This window comes from Euleptes europaea, chromosome 16 (assembly GCF_029931775.1).
Source record: "Euleptes europaea isolate rEulEur1 chromosome 16, rEulEur1.hap1, whole genome shotgun sequence".
In the NCBI taxonomy this organism is placed as follows: domain Eukaryota; kingdom Metazoa; phylum Chordata; class Lepidosauria; order Squamata; family Sphaerodactylidae; genus Euleptes; species Euleptes europaea.
Genome location: NC_079327.1, coordinates 41129851 through 41142596, shown reverse-complemented (window position 1 = coordinate 41142596; position 12746 = coordinate 41129851). Strand labels below are relative to the sequence as shown.

Genomic DNA, 12746 nt, shown 5'->3' with positions numbered 1-12746 from the left:
CCCCCTCGCCCTGCCACTCCGGCCTCCCGCAGCCAATCGCGCGGCCGCCTGTCACCTTCCGCCCACCCCCCTCCCGGCGGGGGCGGGTGGGGGGCGTTGAGGGCGAGGGGAGTTGGGCGACTGAACTTTTCTCCGGCGGAGTTTGGCGGGCGAGCGCGCGCGGCGAGGCTGTCCGTCTGCGTCCCTGCCGCGCGCACCAAGCCATGGGGCGCGCGCCGCTGACCCTTCTCCTCTGGGTGGCCGCTGCCCGCTGGGGCTGCCTGCTGGGCGCCGCGGCCGGGGCCGGAGAGGCTCGCCGGCAGGAGGAGCCCTGCTCGGCGCCCGGCGTCCCCGCCGCCCGCTGCGCGTCCAGGTGCCTCAGCTTGCAGCTCACGCGCATCTCCGCCTTCTTCAAACATTTCCAGGTAGGGGGAAGGAGGGAAGGGGGAAAGAGGGCAAAGAGCAGTCGCCTCGCCCCGAGGAGACGCTTACTCCCGAGGAGGCGCGTGCAAGCTCTGCGGCCCCCCCCACCCCACGCGCTCTGCTTCTGGGCAGCCTAGGGCGCAGAGCTCAGAGGGGTGCCGGGCTGGCCTGGGGAGGGGGGAGGGCACCGTTTTGAACCGAGTAGTTTCTTGGGGGGGGGGGATGCAACTGACAAATTATATATATATTACTCCTCTGAAGATGCCTGCCATATATCTATCTATCTATCTATCTATCTATCTATCTATCTATCTATCTATCTATCTATCTCTATCTATCTATCTATCTATCTATCTATATCTATATATATATCTATCTATCTATATCTATATCTATTATATATATATATATATATATATATATATATATATATATATATATATATATATATATATATATATATATGTTCTTGTAGGCTATCCAGGCTGTGTAACCGTGGTCTTGGAATCTATCTATCTATCTATCTATCTATCTATCTATCTATCTATCTATCTATCTATCTATCTATCTATCTATCTATCTATCTATCTATCTATCTATCTATCTATCTATCTATCTATTTTATTTTATTTTATTTTATTTTATTTTATTTTATTTTATTTTATTTTGAGGTCAGTACCACCATGGTGCCATGGGCTCCGATGGATTAGAACGCCTTAGAAAAAGTCCTGTTCGTGGAAGGCTTTGCTATTGGGTTTGCCACTCTGTAGATGCGCTTTCCCCCCATCCGTATTCTCAACAATGAGCCGCCGTGCAGAGTTTTGAGGATTCAGATGGGGGGGAATGTGCATCTGGAGAGGGACGAGCCCAATGCAAAACCTTGCGTGAATAAATGGCCCAGTATCTGAAGAAGGGAGCTGTGGCTCACGAAAGCTCATACCCTGCCAGAAAATATTTTTGTGAGTCTTGAAGGTGCTACTGGACTCTTGCCCTTTTCTACATCTGTCTTTAAGTATAGGAGAGTACTTCTATACTATACTTCTACACTATACTTAAAGACAGATGGATTCACATTCTAGCTGTATCTGAAGAAGTGAGCTGAGGCTCACGAAAGCTCATGCCCTGCCAGAAAATATTTTTGTTAGTCTTTAAGGTGCTCCTGGACTCTTGCTCTTTTCTATTATAAAAAGTTTTGTGCTTTTATTTTTTTTCTACAAGGCATCTGTTTTTGAAAATTGGTTAGCAATGGGGTGGTCGCAAGTAGTTATCCTTGCCTAGGGTGCAAACGTGACTGGCACCGGCCCTGGTGCTCGGGCAGAAGTTTCAGGGAACCCCCGCAGAGGTCTTGCCCAAGATGAAGGTTGCAATCCTGAGCATGCTGCCTGGGAAGAAAGCCGCCCCATTCGAATCAGTTGAGGCTTGCGAGGAAACGCCCTCGAGGGCGTTAGGGCGGAAGCGAAGCAGCCCTGGGGGCAGCTGGGGGTCGCCACATTATCTTCGGAGGACCACGCTGGATGGACTCGAACCTTAATGCTTGACGGCTCGCGGCCCTGCTAGCGTCCTTGTTCCGGGTTAATTCATACAACCTCTAAAAGTTATTTGCCTGTGTGTGGCTTCCAGGGCGAAGTGGACTTTCACATGATTGTTTTGGCTCTGCGACGAGGAGATGACAGTAACATCAGGTTAAGGCATATGCATTTCAAGCAAGTGTGTAGGGATGCAGCCTAAAGAGACTCTTTGTTGCAGTGTGTGCATGTGTGTGAAAAAAGGAGTCACCCCCACACTCCTTTTCCGTGAATGTTGTATATATTAACATGCTTCGAATTTATATCAGTCCATACAGAATCAGTGACAATTGCAGGGTTTTATGTTCTTGGGTCTGGGCCCAAAGTGAGCATACTTGCTGTCACTTAACCAGCATATGTTATTCCTTCATCGTTTTTGTTCTCATCCGTGGTAAGGAGGTCAGTACTCTTTTCTCAGTCATTTGGTTAATGCTTATGTGATTATTCACTATCCGGATTAACGATTATGAGTGTTCAAAGTATGTGGTTTGGGGTAAGCATCTTAGATACACAGACTGTGCGGTGTTATGTTTCTCAGGGATACGCTTGGATTTATAAGGTTACTGAAAAGATGAGTGGTACATAGGAGATTTCCCCCTGTCCCAAGGACTGGTCTTTTTTAGTGGGAATGTGCATGTGAGAGAGTGAGGGAGAAAGAGAGCGAGCAACCAGGCTGATGTGTATTTTTTCAGTATCCTTTAGCTGAACACAGTCCTGCTCTAGAGTGGTGTATTTTTTAATAAGACTTGCAAAGATCAGTTTTCTTGGTTTGGCCAAGAGCACTTACTTCCCAATATTTATGCAGAGTTCCATTGAAACCAGCGAGCATCAGCCTGCCTAACTCTGTGCATGATTGGGATGTATGAAAATTGGGTGTTTTTTTAAATCACTGAAATGTGGTCAGTTAAAGCAAAAAAGAGAAGTTCGTTTTTCATCAGTGGGTCTTTGCAGATGTCCCTGTTTGCATTTCTATCTGGCAGTTATTTTGGTAACACAGGGTGTGTAGCACAGCTTCTGTGCGTTCTGCCACAGGCAACATGTTGGAATCCTTCTCTTTGAACATTCATATGTTTACTAGGTTTTTGTGTTGGAGGCTGTCTGTGAAGCAAGGAAAGGAAAATGAAGCAGGAAAAGCTGTGGATCTATTCTCTTTGGTGTTTTAAAGCCTGAATGAGGAGTTGCTTATGGAGATTGACTGTCAATAATGGGAGCTGTCGGATAGCTCCCTCTCCCTAATTTTATAGCAGGTGGTAAATTTTATTTGGAGGGGGTCATGCTTGTATTTATACACTGAAAAAGTAGGCAAATGGATTATCTTCATTTGTACCACTTTTGGAAGGTGAAATGGTAACGTGGTATCTATGGAGAGCTAGCATGGTATAGTGGTTACAGTGAAAGGGTAGGATTCAGGAGACCCAGGTTCAAATCCCCACTCTGCCTTGAAAGCTGGCTGGATGGCCTTGGCCCAGTCACACTCTCTCAGCCTACCCTACATCACAAGGTTGTTGTGATATAAGCTGTTATAAGAGAAATGTGGTATATAAATATCTCAAATAGAATGAAGCACCTGTGCAGATCACAAGCAAGACATTATTATCATGATCCGTGCAAGTAAACCTTTGACCATTCTACTGTCTAGAAAACAGAATTAGCATCCCACTGTGGACGTACCTTGTTAAATCACAAGGCAGTGGCTTCAAAAAGTTTTCCGTTCCTTGCTGTCTCTATCCGTGACACATTCTGTCCTCGCACTTTCAGCTGTACACAGCCATAGTTAATGCAAAAATCTGGAGTAGCACAGCCTTGTGTGAGTCATGATACCGTATTAATTACTGTGAATCTGCACGGAGTTTCTGTGAAGATTCAGAAGTTTATTGGATGCGTGCATGGAGCTGTTGGTACTGCTCAGGTCATCTTTACTTCCTGGCGGTCTGTTCCATAGAAGATAATCAGCCATGTGTCAGTTCGGTTTGTGCAGCTTGCATGACCAGCTCTGTGATAACCAGAATAAAGGCACCTTGTTTAACAAGGTTCTCCCCCCCCTTTTTTGTGTGTGTGAGAGAGCTTCCTGTGCTTATCGCAAAATGCTCAATCAGCACTGTCGGAAGCTACTGTGGTGTGTGTGTGTGCCCCAAGGCTGCGACCTCCACTTAAGCATACATAAGCCCTGGTGGAAATAACTCAGGTGTGTATTAAAGAGCATGGAGTTGTAGCCTAGATGTAACTGCCTATTACATTACTACAAATGTGGCTTGTTCAGGTTATAGAGTAAAATGTGGCATACAAGCATCCTAACATAACACATTTGGATAGATTTCAGTGACTTAAAAAACAAGCACGCTGACTTCCCTTAAGGTAATTGTGGATGTGTTTATCATATCAATCACTTCTGAAGGCATTTTGAATTTGTTGATGCTGAAGTCCAATTTAGTATAAAAAACACTTTAGTTCTGTGACTTGTTGAAATGATACCCACCTTAAATGTTTAATTCTCTCATCAGTAATGTATTCATCTTTTGTAGAGCATAATTAGAGCCTGCACGCATGGTATATGTTCCTAGGATCTGTTTGAAAAGATTGGATGAAAACGTAGCTAGGATGTGAAGAGGTATTGTAGATAATAAAATGCTTGGGCCTCGCTTGACTAATGAGACTGTCAAAATTGGTAGGGTACTTGCGTGTAAGCTAGAGCCCAGAAATGTGGTATACACCAAAAGCCATCTTTGCAGCCTACTATGTACGTTGCTTCATATTAACCATGAAGTGCACAAGGATTTCAGTAAAAGTCAGGCAGTGAAAACATGAGAAAATAAAATGAAACTAGAATTGGCATCTGTGTGTGTCTGCTTACTAGGGACTATAGTCTGTTGAATTTAGTGGAATTTGATATTAAGTAGATTTTCTGAGGATTGGGCTGTATCTTTTTTAGGTGGTCAGTTGGTCAAGAAGCCTACAGCAAACTATTGAAGACGTTATCAGGATTTCTACTTATTCATCACTTTTAAAAATTGATTTCATGGTGTTTTTTGATTTTTAAAATGTAAAGCTCAGGAGAGAGCGGTCAAAATAAAAATGAGTAATCCCATCCATTAATGGAATGAACCAAAATTCCCTTTCCCCTTGCTGTCTATGCCAGTGTATTTCCATCTTATTTGAAATCAGGACAAGGTAAACATTGTTGAGGAGATCTTCATGGAAATGCATAATGTATGTGATAATTACAGAGTACATGAGTATATGGGAAGGATTCTCTGTGATGCTTTCATCACTGCAAATGTGGAAGTATAGCTTTCGCAATGGACCTTCCATATGTGGCGAGGGTGGATCAATCAGTGGGAAAAATGTTTGGCTGGCCTGTCAACCTACCAAACACTTGGATTTTATATTTATAGGACAAACCATTGTGTGTGTGTGTTAAGTGCCGTCAAGTCGTTTCCGACTCATGGCGACCCTATGAATCAATGTCCTCCAAAGTGTCCTATCCCTAACAGCCTTGCTCAGATCTTGCAAATTGAGGGCCGTGGATGCACACCTTAACGTGGTGAGGGGGTTTGTGTGTGTCAGTGAAGCTGGGAGCTATACCGTATGATGAGACAAACCATTGTGGGGGGGGGTTACAATCTCTTTCATCTGTTCCAACGCCAACTTCTGTAGATGCAATAGTCCAGAACACCAGGATGAAGCAAAAGATGCAAACATGCACTCTGTTGTTTGAAAAACATAATGTAAATTAGGTATGTTTTTATGGGCATTCACATGTGCCTGCCTACCTGCATACATACTGTAATGAATTGTGATGGGATAAGCTAGAAGTCCAGATTAATACTGCGCTTACTCAAATGCAAGACTAGTCCCCTTCTCCAGGTATGCCATCAAAAAAAGTGGGCATCAACTTACATTTGCATACAAATTAGTTATGTCCAGTAATTAAAAAATGTGCATAACTTTATTTAGGGGTGATTAGTTTACATTTAATGTCACCTTTTTTTCGAGTCAGTACTGTAAGTCCTTGGAGTCCTGGATTTTAAAACCAAAAATTGCCTGCCTATGAACATGTCTTTTCTTCAGAATATATATCAAAAGCCGGAAATCATTAAATCCAATTAATTATCTTGAAAGGGAATTAGTTTTTTTTTTTTTAAACTGTTGTCAGTTGGTTGTAACTCTTTTTGTTTTACAGTTTCATTGGCTAAAGGAGGCAATTTACACCAGCCAGCTCCTAGGGAAAGGCCTTTTTATGTGTGTGCTTTCTTGGCATGATTTCTTTCTGAAGTAAAAACTGCTGACAGAATGCACACTGCCAACAATAGTGATTACATTTTAATTAGCTGGGGTGAAATAAGCTGCAAATTACTCAGTTAAGACTTAATAACTGCCTTTTTTTTGTAATCAATTGCAAATTGCTGACTTTAACTGATAACAATGCAATACCATCTATCTATATTACGGGGGATTAAATACTTCTAAAATATAAAACTGTAGTAATGTACCAAAAATGACTTGATGTTAATAAATGTTGAGGTCTCTATGCTCTTAAATGGAGAAATAAAAACAGAGAGAGAGGGATGGTAAACATAATATGCCCTCAGAATTTGAGACTCACTAGCGATGACAAGGTCAGGCAGGTGTGTGTGTGTCATTGTTCTGCCATGAAAACCTTTTTCTCTTTTGCTACTTTACCCCAGCAATTTCAAAAGGTCTTCACTGTGCAAATGATGCCACTTGATGATAATAATCCATTATCTGCCTCATATCTTAAATAAAACCAAACATTGTTATAACTGAACAGCAGGAACCGCAGTCTTTTGCTAAGAAAGACAAAACCTGTATGTCCTAAGAGATGTCGGATTCATCCCCACCTGTCTTTGGTTTGATATATTTGCTTTGATGACTTTTGCCAGTTAGTCTCAAAGGAAGTAAAGTAGGTTAAATGATGCTTTTTACTGGGCCAGCATCCACTGGGAATAGTATACAAACTTCAGGGTTTTGTTAGAGCTATTCTTTAGAGTTAAAAACATGCACACTTTTATCAGTAGAATTTGGTCAAATGAAAACACTCTCTGTGTGTATGAGTGCACATGCATGCTATAATAGGAATCAGAAAAACAATATTTAAGTAGTAAAAGTAAGCCTTTTTCAGATGAAGCACTCATTATATTATAAGTACACGTATGGGATGCACTGATAATACTATAAGTACATGTATGGGATGGACATGCAACATGAAGCCTTCATGAGATATGTGATCACCGTTTCTTCTGACGGGTGACACACGCTTAACTATAGCTTTGATAAATCCATGGCTGGCACCAAAATAATCTGGTGTCTGGAACATACATATGAAGACGGAAAATTCACACATTGACGCTTTCAGAAGAAACTGCGACTGTACCTATACTGAGGGTCTTGTGTAGTGTATCCATCCTGTACACGTGTCCACAAAACCATGAACATAACATCTGAAAAGGGCTATAGTCTTGTTTAGTTACATTTGGAAGTGAAGGGTATGACACTTGACAAGAGAGCAGAGAGACAGCTAAATCAGTCTGTTATACAGGCAGGTTTGGGGGATGCTATAGCTGTTGTGTGCAAATAGGCATGACATGGGAAATCATGGGAAACAAATCCTTGACCCCCTTGCAGTTCTTACTTCAAGTCAGAGTGTCAGACTTGGACTAGGAAGACATGGGTCCAATTAGTTAACTTGTACTCCTCTATAAAAGTTCCTTCAATATCAGTTTGGTCAAAAGTGTTGTGTACTTGTATTCAGAATACATTATTTTCAGCCCTGGTTCCTCAGGCTATTTTTATGGATAATTATAAATAAATGTATTTTAAATTAACATGTAATGACAATTATGAAGAAATCAAGTTGCCCAGGACCTGCTGCTGCCTTAAAACTTGGCTTGGTGACTGGCAGAGGTGTGGAAGTAGATTACCTCTTATGTTTGTGTCCTTGATTCTGGAGATCTAATTAAAGTAATTTCCCGTCCCTTGAAAAGCAGAATTTAGAAGCAAATTTACTTTTGCTTGCAAGCCAAACTAATCTCCCTGTTTAAATACAGATTACTTAGGCGATTAACTAGCATTCTGCAACACATTTTAAAGGGTATTTGGTTTAATAAGTACCTCAGAGGGGGAACCCCAATAAACCTGGAAGACAGCTTGAAAACCGGACTGATTTCCCAGATGTTGTTCAGTTATAATTTCCTTGAAGTGAGTGCTGGGATTTGTAGGTCTATAAGGCAGGAATGTTATTTGAAGGCTGGCTCAATATATAATGTTTTATAAAATGCAGTGTTAGTTTTACTTCCTTCACCCTCTCTCTGTATTGAAAAAAATAATCTCTACTAGAAAAAAAATTAACGTTAGCATCAAAGGACCTTGTAATGAAAGTTGGTAATTATTGTATAGAAACTAAGAAGTAAGATACCATGTAACACAATAAGATATTACATTTATTTAATTATTTATATCCTTATTCGTTTCAACTCAGGGCAATTAACAATAAAAAAGGTTGTGAGGATACAAAACATCACAAGACCATTAACAAAAACAGCATACAAATTAAAAACACAGACAGATCTGTCCCAAAGCAGTTTACTGTCCAACAAACTCCCTGTTGAATAAATTTTACAAACCTTCCTGAATGCTGGAAGTGAAGGCATCCTCTGCAACTCCTCTAATAGGGATGGTCCAGAGGACTGGACCTACCATTGATCTGACCGATGCCCTAATCCCTGGACAAATGCATCTTCTTTGTTTATAGACACATTTTAAACCTTGCTGTATTTTGACGTATTTCAATTCTGGACTTGACCATGATAAACCAAAGGCCTTATTAACTCAGTATTGTGGACTGTGGGGTAGGAGCTGCTTTTCAAGATCTCAGGTGGAGAAAGGGACCTCCGTGGGGTTAATTCCTTAGTCCACCCTGCAAAGCCACTATTTCCTCCAGGGTAACTGGTCTCTGTAGTCTAGAGATCAGCTGAACTGGGACATAGCTTCTCTCCTGTATATGTGCAAGCCTGTGCTCATAATTTAATGGTTTATACCATAGTGTAGTTGTCATCTTTACACATATTACGTTAAACATATTTACATCCAGAAAATATGTTGCTTTTATGAATTAGTTGTGGCTACTGTTTTGAGAAAGGTTTGGTATTACATTGCTGAAGTAGTTTGTGGTTAGGGATGTGGAGGAGCCAGTCATACATGGGAATATACATGTTGAGGGCTTTGGAGTGCTAATTATGTTTTTGGGTTGATAGGATGGTTAATGAGAGAGCTAGGTAGAACTGTGGTGTTCAAGAGCACCTGGGTGCAATGCTGTTACGGGTTGGCCAGCCTGGGCCCCAGCATACTATGATTTAGATTTAGGCAGCCTCCCTTTCATTTGCATGCCATATATTTTCATGTCCTCTTCTGGCACAGAAGACGCCATTCTGATGTGTGTCCATGCTAACTGGTCCCATAAAGCTAGAACATGTCCTGTGTACAAACGATCAAGTAAGTCCATGTGTACTTGTCAGCTGTTTGTCTGATGCAAGTCTAAGTGTTTATCAGATGACATGTGGATATTGCTTTTGGTTGTTTTGGGTTTTTGTGAAGCAGGCACCGTTTTGACAAGTTTACCAGTAGGTGAACAAACTGTTAATCTGTGGGGTCAAGTAACATGTAGCTGGCTGTCTTGTTGATGGGGGAAAGGGTCAGTATATCCCTCATTGATCCATCAATTCATAGACAAAAATTAGGTTTGAATTGGTCAGAATGGCGGATTGCCTTTCCTGGCAGCTGCCTGTGTCTCTTCTGGGGTGGGGGGCATCTGATTCTTCAGTAACTGTAAGATATGGCAACTTGGAAACAGTCTCATTGACTGTTTATAAATGCATCTTGCAGAGATGCATTTTATATTATGTTCTACAGATTTAGGCTTAAAGGCAAAATGAAGAAGACATCTTATTGTATTATAATTGCTTTAAAGCCCTTGTAAATGTGATGAAATCTAATATTCATTTTGATGTTTAATTTGATTTCAAAAGTTTGCTTTAATCTCATTTTGATTGTTGAATAAAACATTTCTTCATTGTGGGATCAACTCTATGAATTATAGCAGAAACGCTCTGAAAACCACAAGAAGGCAGTGGTAGCTTATAAATGAAATAGATATCTGGAAGATTATTCCAATCGTTTGTTTTTACAACATGTATTTAAGGGTTTGGAGGGGGACAATTTTCAGGACAAAGTGATAACACTATGGAAAGGAAAGGAGAGGTGAGAAGCATCTAAGTGCAACAGTTGTAATGAGACAAAATTCAACATTTAATTTGTTTTACTGGCTAATAAAAAATTGTAGTTACATATTTTGAGATTATCTACATATGATGTAAGGCTTGGTATCTGAATGGAGCTAGTCACTTAATTGATATCTCTATTAAAGCAGCTAGAAGATTTTTTTGAGAGGACATCCTTTCATGAGAATAGCCTAGGTTGTGTCTAGGGGTGTGCTCCAAGTATTGAGGGTAAAGTCTGAATGTAAACAACTTTACCAGCAACTAGGTATGAATATGAAAGCAGCATCTCCTGCTCCTTTGTAAAATCTTCCATAATCTGGACCACTTTTCCTTCTGATGTGGTAAATCATGCTTTATCACTTCAGACAGTAAGGAAAGGTCATCATGTCTGAATGCTTGTACTTACGAAACAAGATCCTTGCATATAGGAAACTGGAATACAGCTAGGCTAGAAACTGTCTCCCTGATATCCCATTAAAGGCTACAAAGAGGCTTCCGGGCTAGTGATCTAGTTTGCCATTTGACATTAAGGAGACTCACCTAGTGACCTTATCTTTGTCTTCAAGGACAACCTGAAAATACAGTGGCAAGAGCTATTGGGTGATCAGAACAGCAGTACATTCTTTAAAAGTACTTTGTTTATGGCCAGATGTTTCACATAGGGATCACAGATAGAGAAGGATGCATACTCATCAGTACTTGTTAAAGCCTGCGGTCCCTCCAGTGTGTATACCTTGCTGTGTTACTTTCACTATTAAATAGGATTGGCAACTTCAGGTTGGGAATTTTGTGGTGATTTGGGGGTGGAGCCTGGGAGGGGCAGGGTTTGGGGAGAGATGGATCTCATTGGGGTATAATATTATAGGGTCCACCCTCCAAAGCAGTCATTTTCTCCAGTGGAACCAATCTCTGAAGCCTGGAAATCAGTTGTAATTCTGGGAGATCTTCAGGTTCTACCTGGAGGTTGGCAATCCTACTCTCAGACCATTCTTTCTTGAAATTCCATGTTTTGTCTGTTTGCCAAACCTTTCAACATACTCAGCCCAAACCCTCTGAGAATTTTTTTTTATTTTCTTGGGAGGGGCTGTGGCTTAGTGGTAGAGCATCTGCTTGGTATGCAGAAGGTCCCACATTCAGGCCCCACCTTCTCCAGTTAAAGGAATCAGGCAGTAGGTAATGTGGAAGACCTCTGCCTGAGACTCTGAGAGCCAGTGTAAGTAGAAAACACTGACCTTGCTAGACCAAAGATCTGATTTCAGAATAAGACAGGCTCATGTGTTGTTCTGTATACTTTATTTTTTAAAAGATAATTGGCTAACTGAACTCTTTTTAAAGTATTGGAAAGTGATTGGGACCGGGCGGCTATTGGAAGATTATTTTTTATGAAAAGGGGCAAATTATTGTGCTTGATTGCAATGCAACTGAGAGTATGTCACAGTATGGTATCAAATGCTGTTGTAGCAAATCACCCTAAACACTAACTTGCTCTGGCATATTAGTTTTATATGGGGAAAACAGTTTCTTAATTTATTGTATTTATTTCCATATTTATACCCAGCGTTTCTCCCCAATGGGGACCCAAAGCCACTTCCAACATTCTCTCCTACCCCACTTTAGCCTCACACTGACAACCCTGTGAGGTAGGTTAGACCGAAAGGGAATAACTGGCCCATGATCACCCAGCAAACATCTATGGCAGTGTGGGGTTTTTAATCCCAGTCACCCCAGATCTTAGTCTGACACTTTAACCACTTCACCATGTTGACACTGGCCCACTTTTCACGGAAGATTTTGATGCTTTCTTGCTGCGGAGCAAAAAAGAAAAAGTGATTTAAATTTATTTTTCATGGGCGCGATTTAAATTCATGTTTTCATATCCCCGTCAATCCAGAAGTAGTTTTGGTTTTTCATGGGAACAAAGCAAGCAGTATTATACAACGGTTTGGTCTGTCCCCTTCTGAAAAGCTCATGGTTTATGCCCGCCCCCAACTCCGCCCCAACTCCGCCCAGTGGATTACCCAGTGCAGTTCACCTCTGTGGACACAGCCCCAGCCAAAAAAAGCTCCAGTCCCTCTGGTTTCCTTATATAACATTTCTATTTACCATGCTCCCCATTCCCCCCCCGTACTTGGCCATGCCCCGCTTTCCCAGACATTGACAGATGGTCATCAATGTGCCCCCCCCACCCCGTAGAGCTCCGGCCATCCATTGCCAGGAACTTCCATACAGATAGAGAAGGGAGACCCAGAGCAGACTGGCTGCCCCTCTTCAGAAGGTGATGGGAGTTTTGGCTTGGATTTGCAGGAGGGAGATCTGTCCTGCCTTGGAGGGAGGCTGTCCCCCGGGCTTGAAACTCTCCCAGCCAATCGCCGTTCACAGGGGAGGAGAAATTAGCTGACATGGGCATGGACAATTGGTTCGAACCCAGGAACGTTTTTCATGGAGCAGAAAAAAAACGCGTAGCAACCACAAAGAACGGACCAAC

At 41.8% G+C, this 12746-nt stretch overlaps 1 protein-coding gene across 1 annotated transcript in view; it reads left to right on the top strand.

Annotated features, from left to right (window-relative positions):
* The first annotated feature begins 203 nt into the window (after positions 1–203).
* ANOS1 (anosmin 1) overlaps positions 204–12746 on the top strand; it is a 121341-nt gene continuing 108798 nt past the window's right edge. Inside the window, exon 1 of the mRNA XM_056861788.1 lies at positions 204–404. Coding sequence (XP_056717766.1) covers positions 204–404 — 201 coding nt within the window. The remainder of the gene's footprint in view (positions 405–12746) is intronic.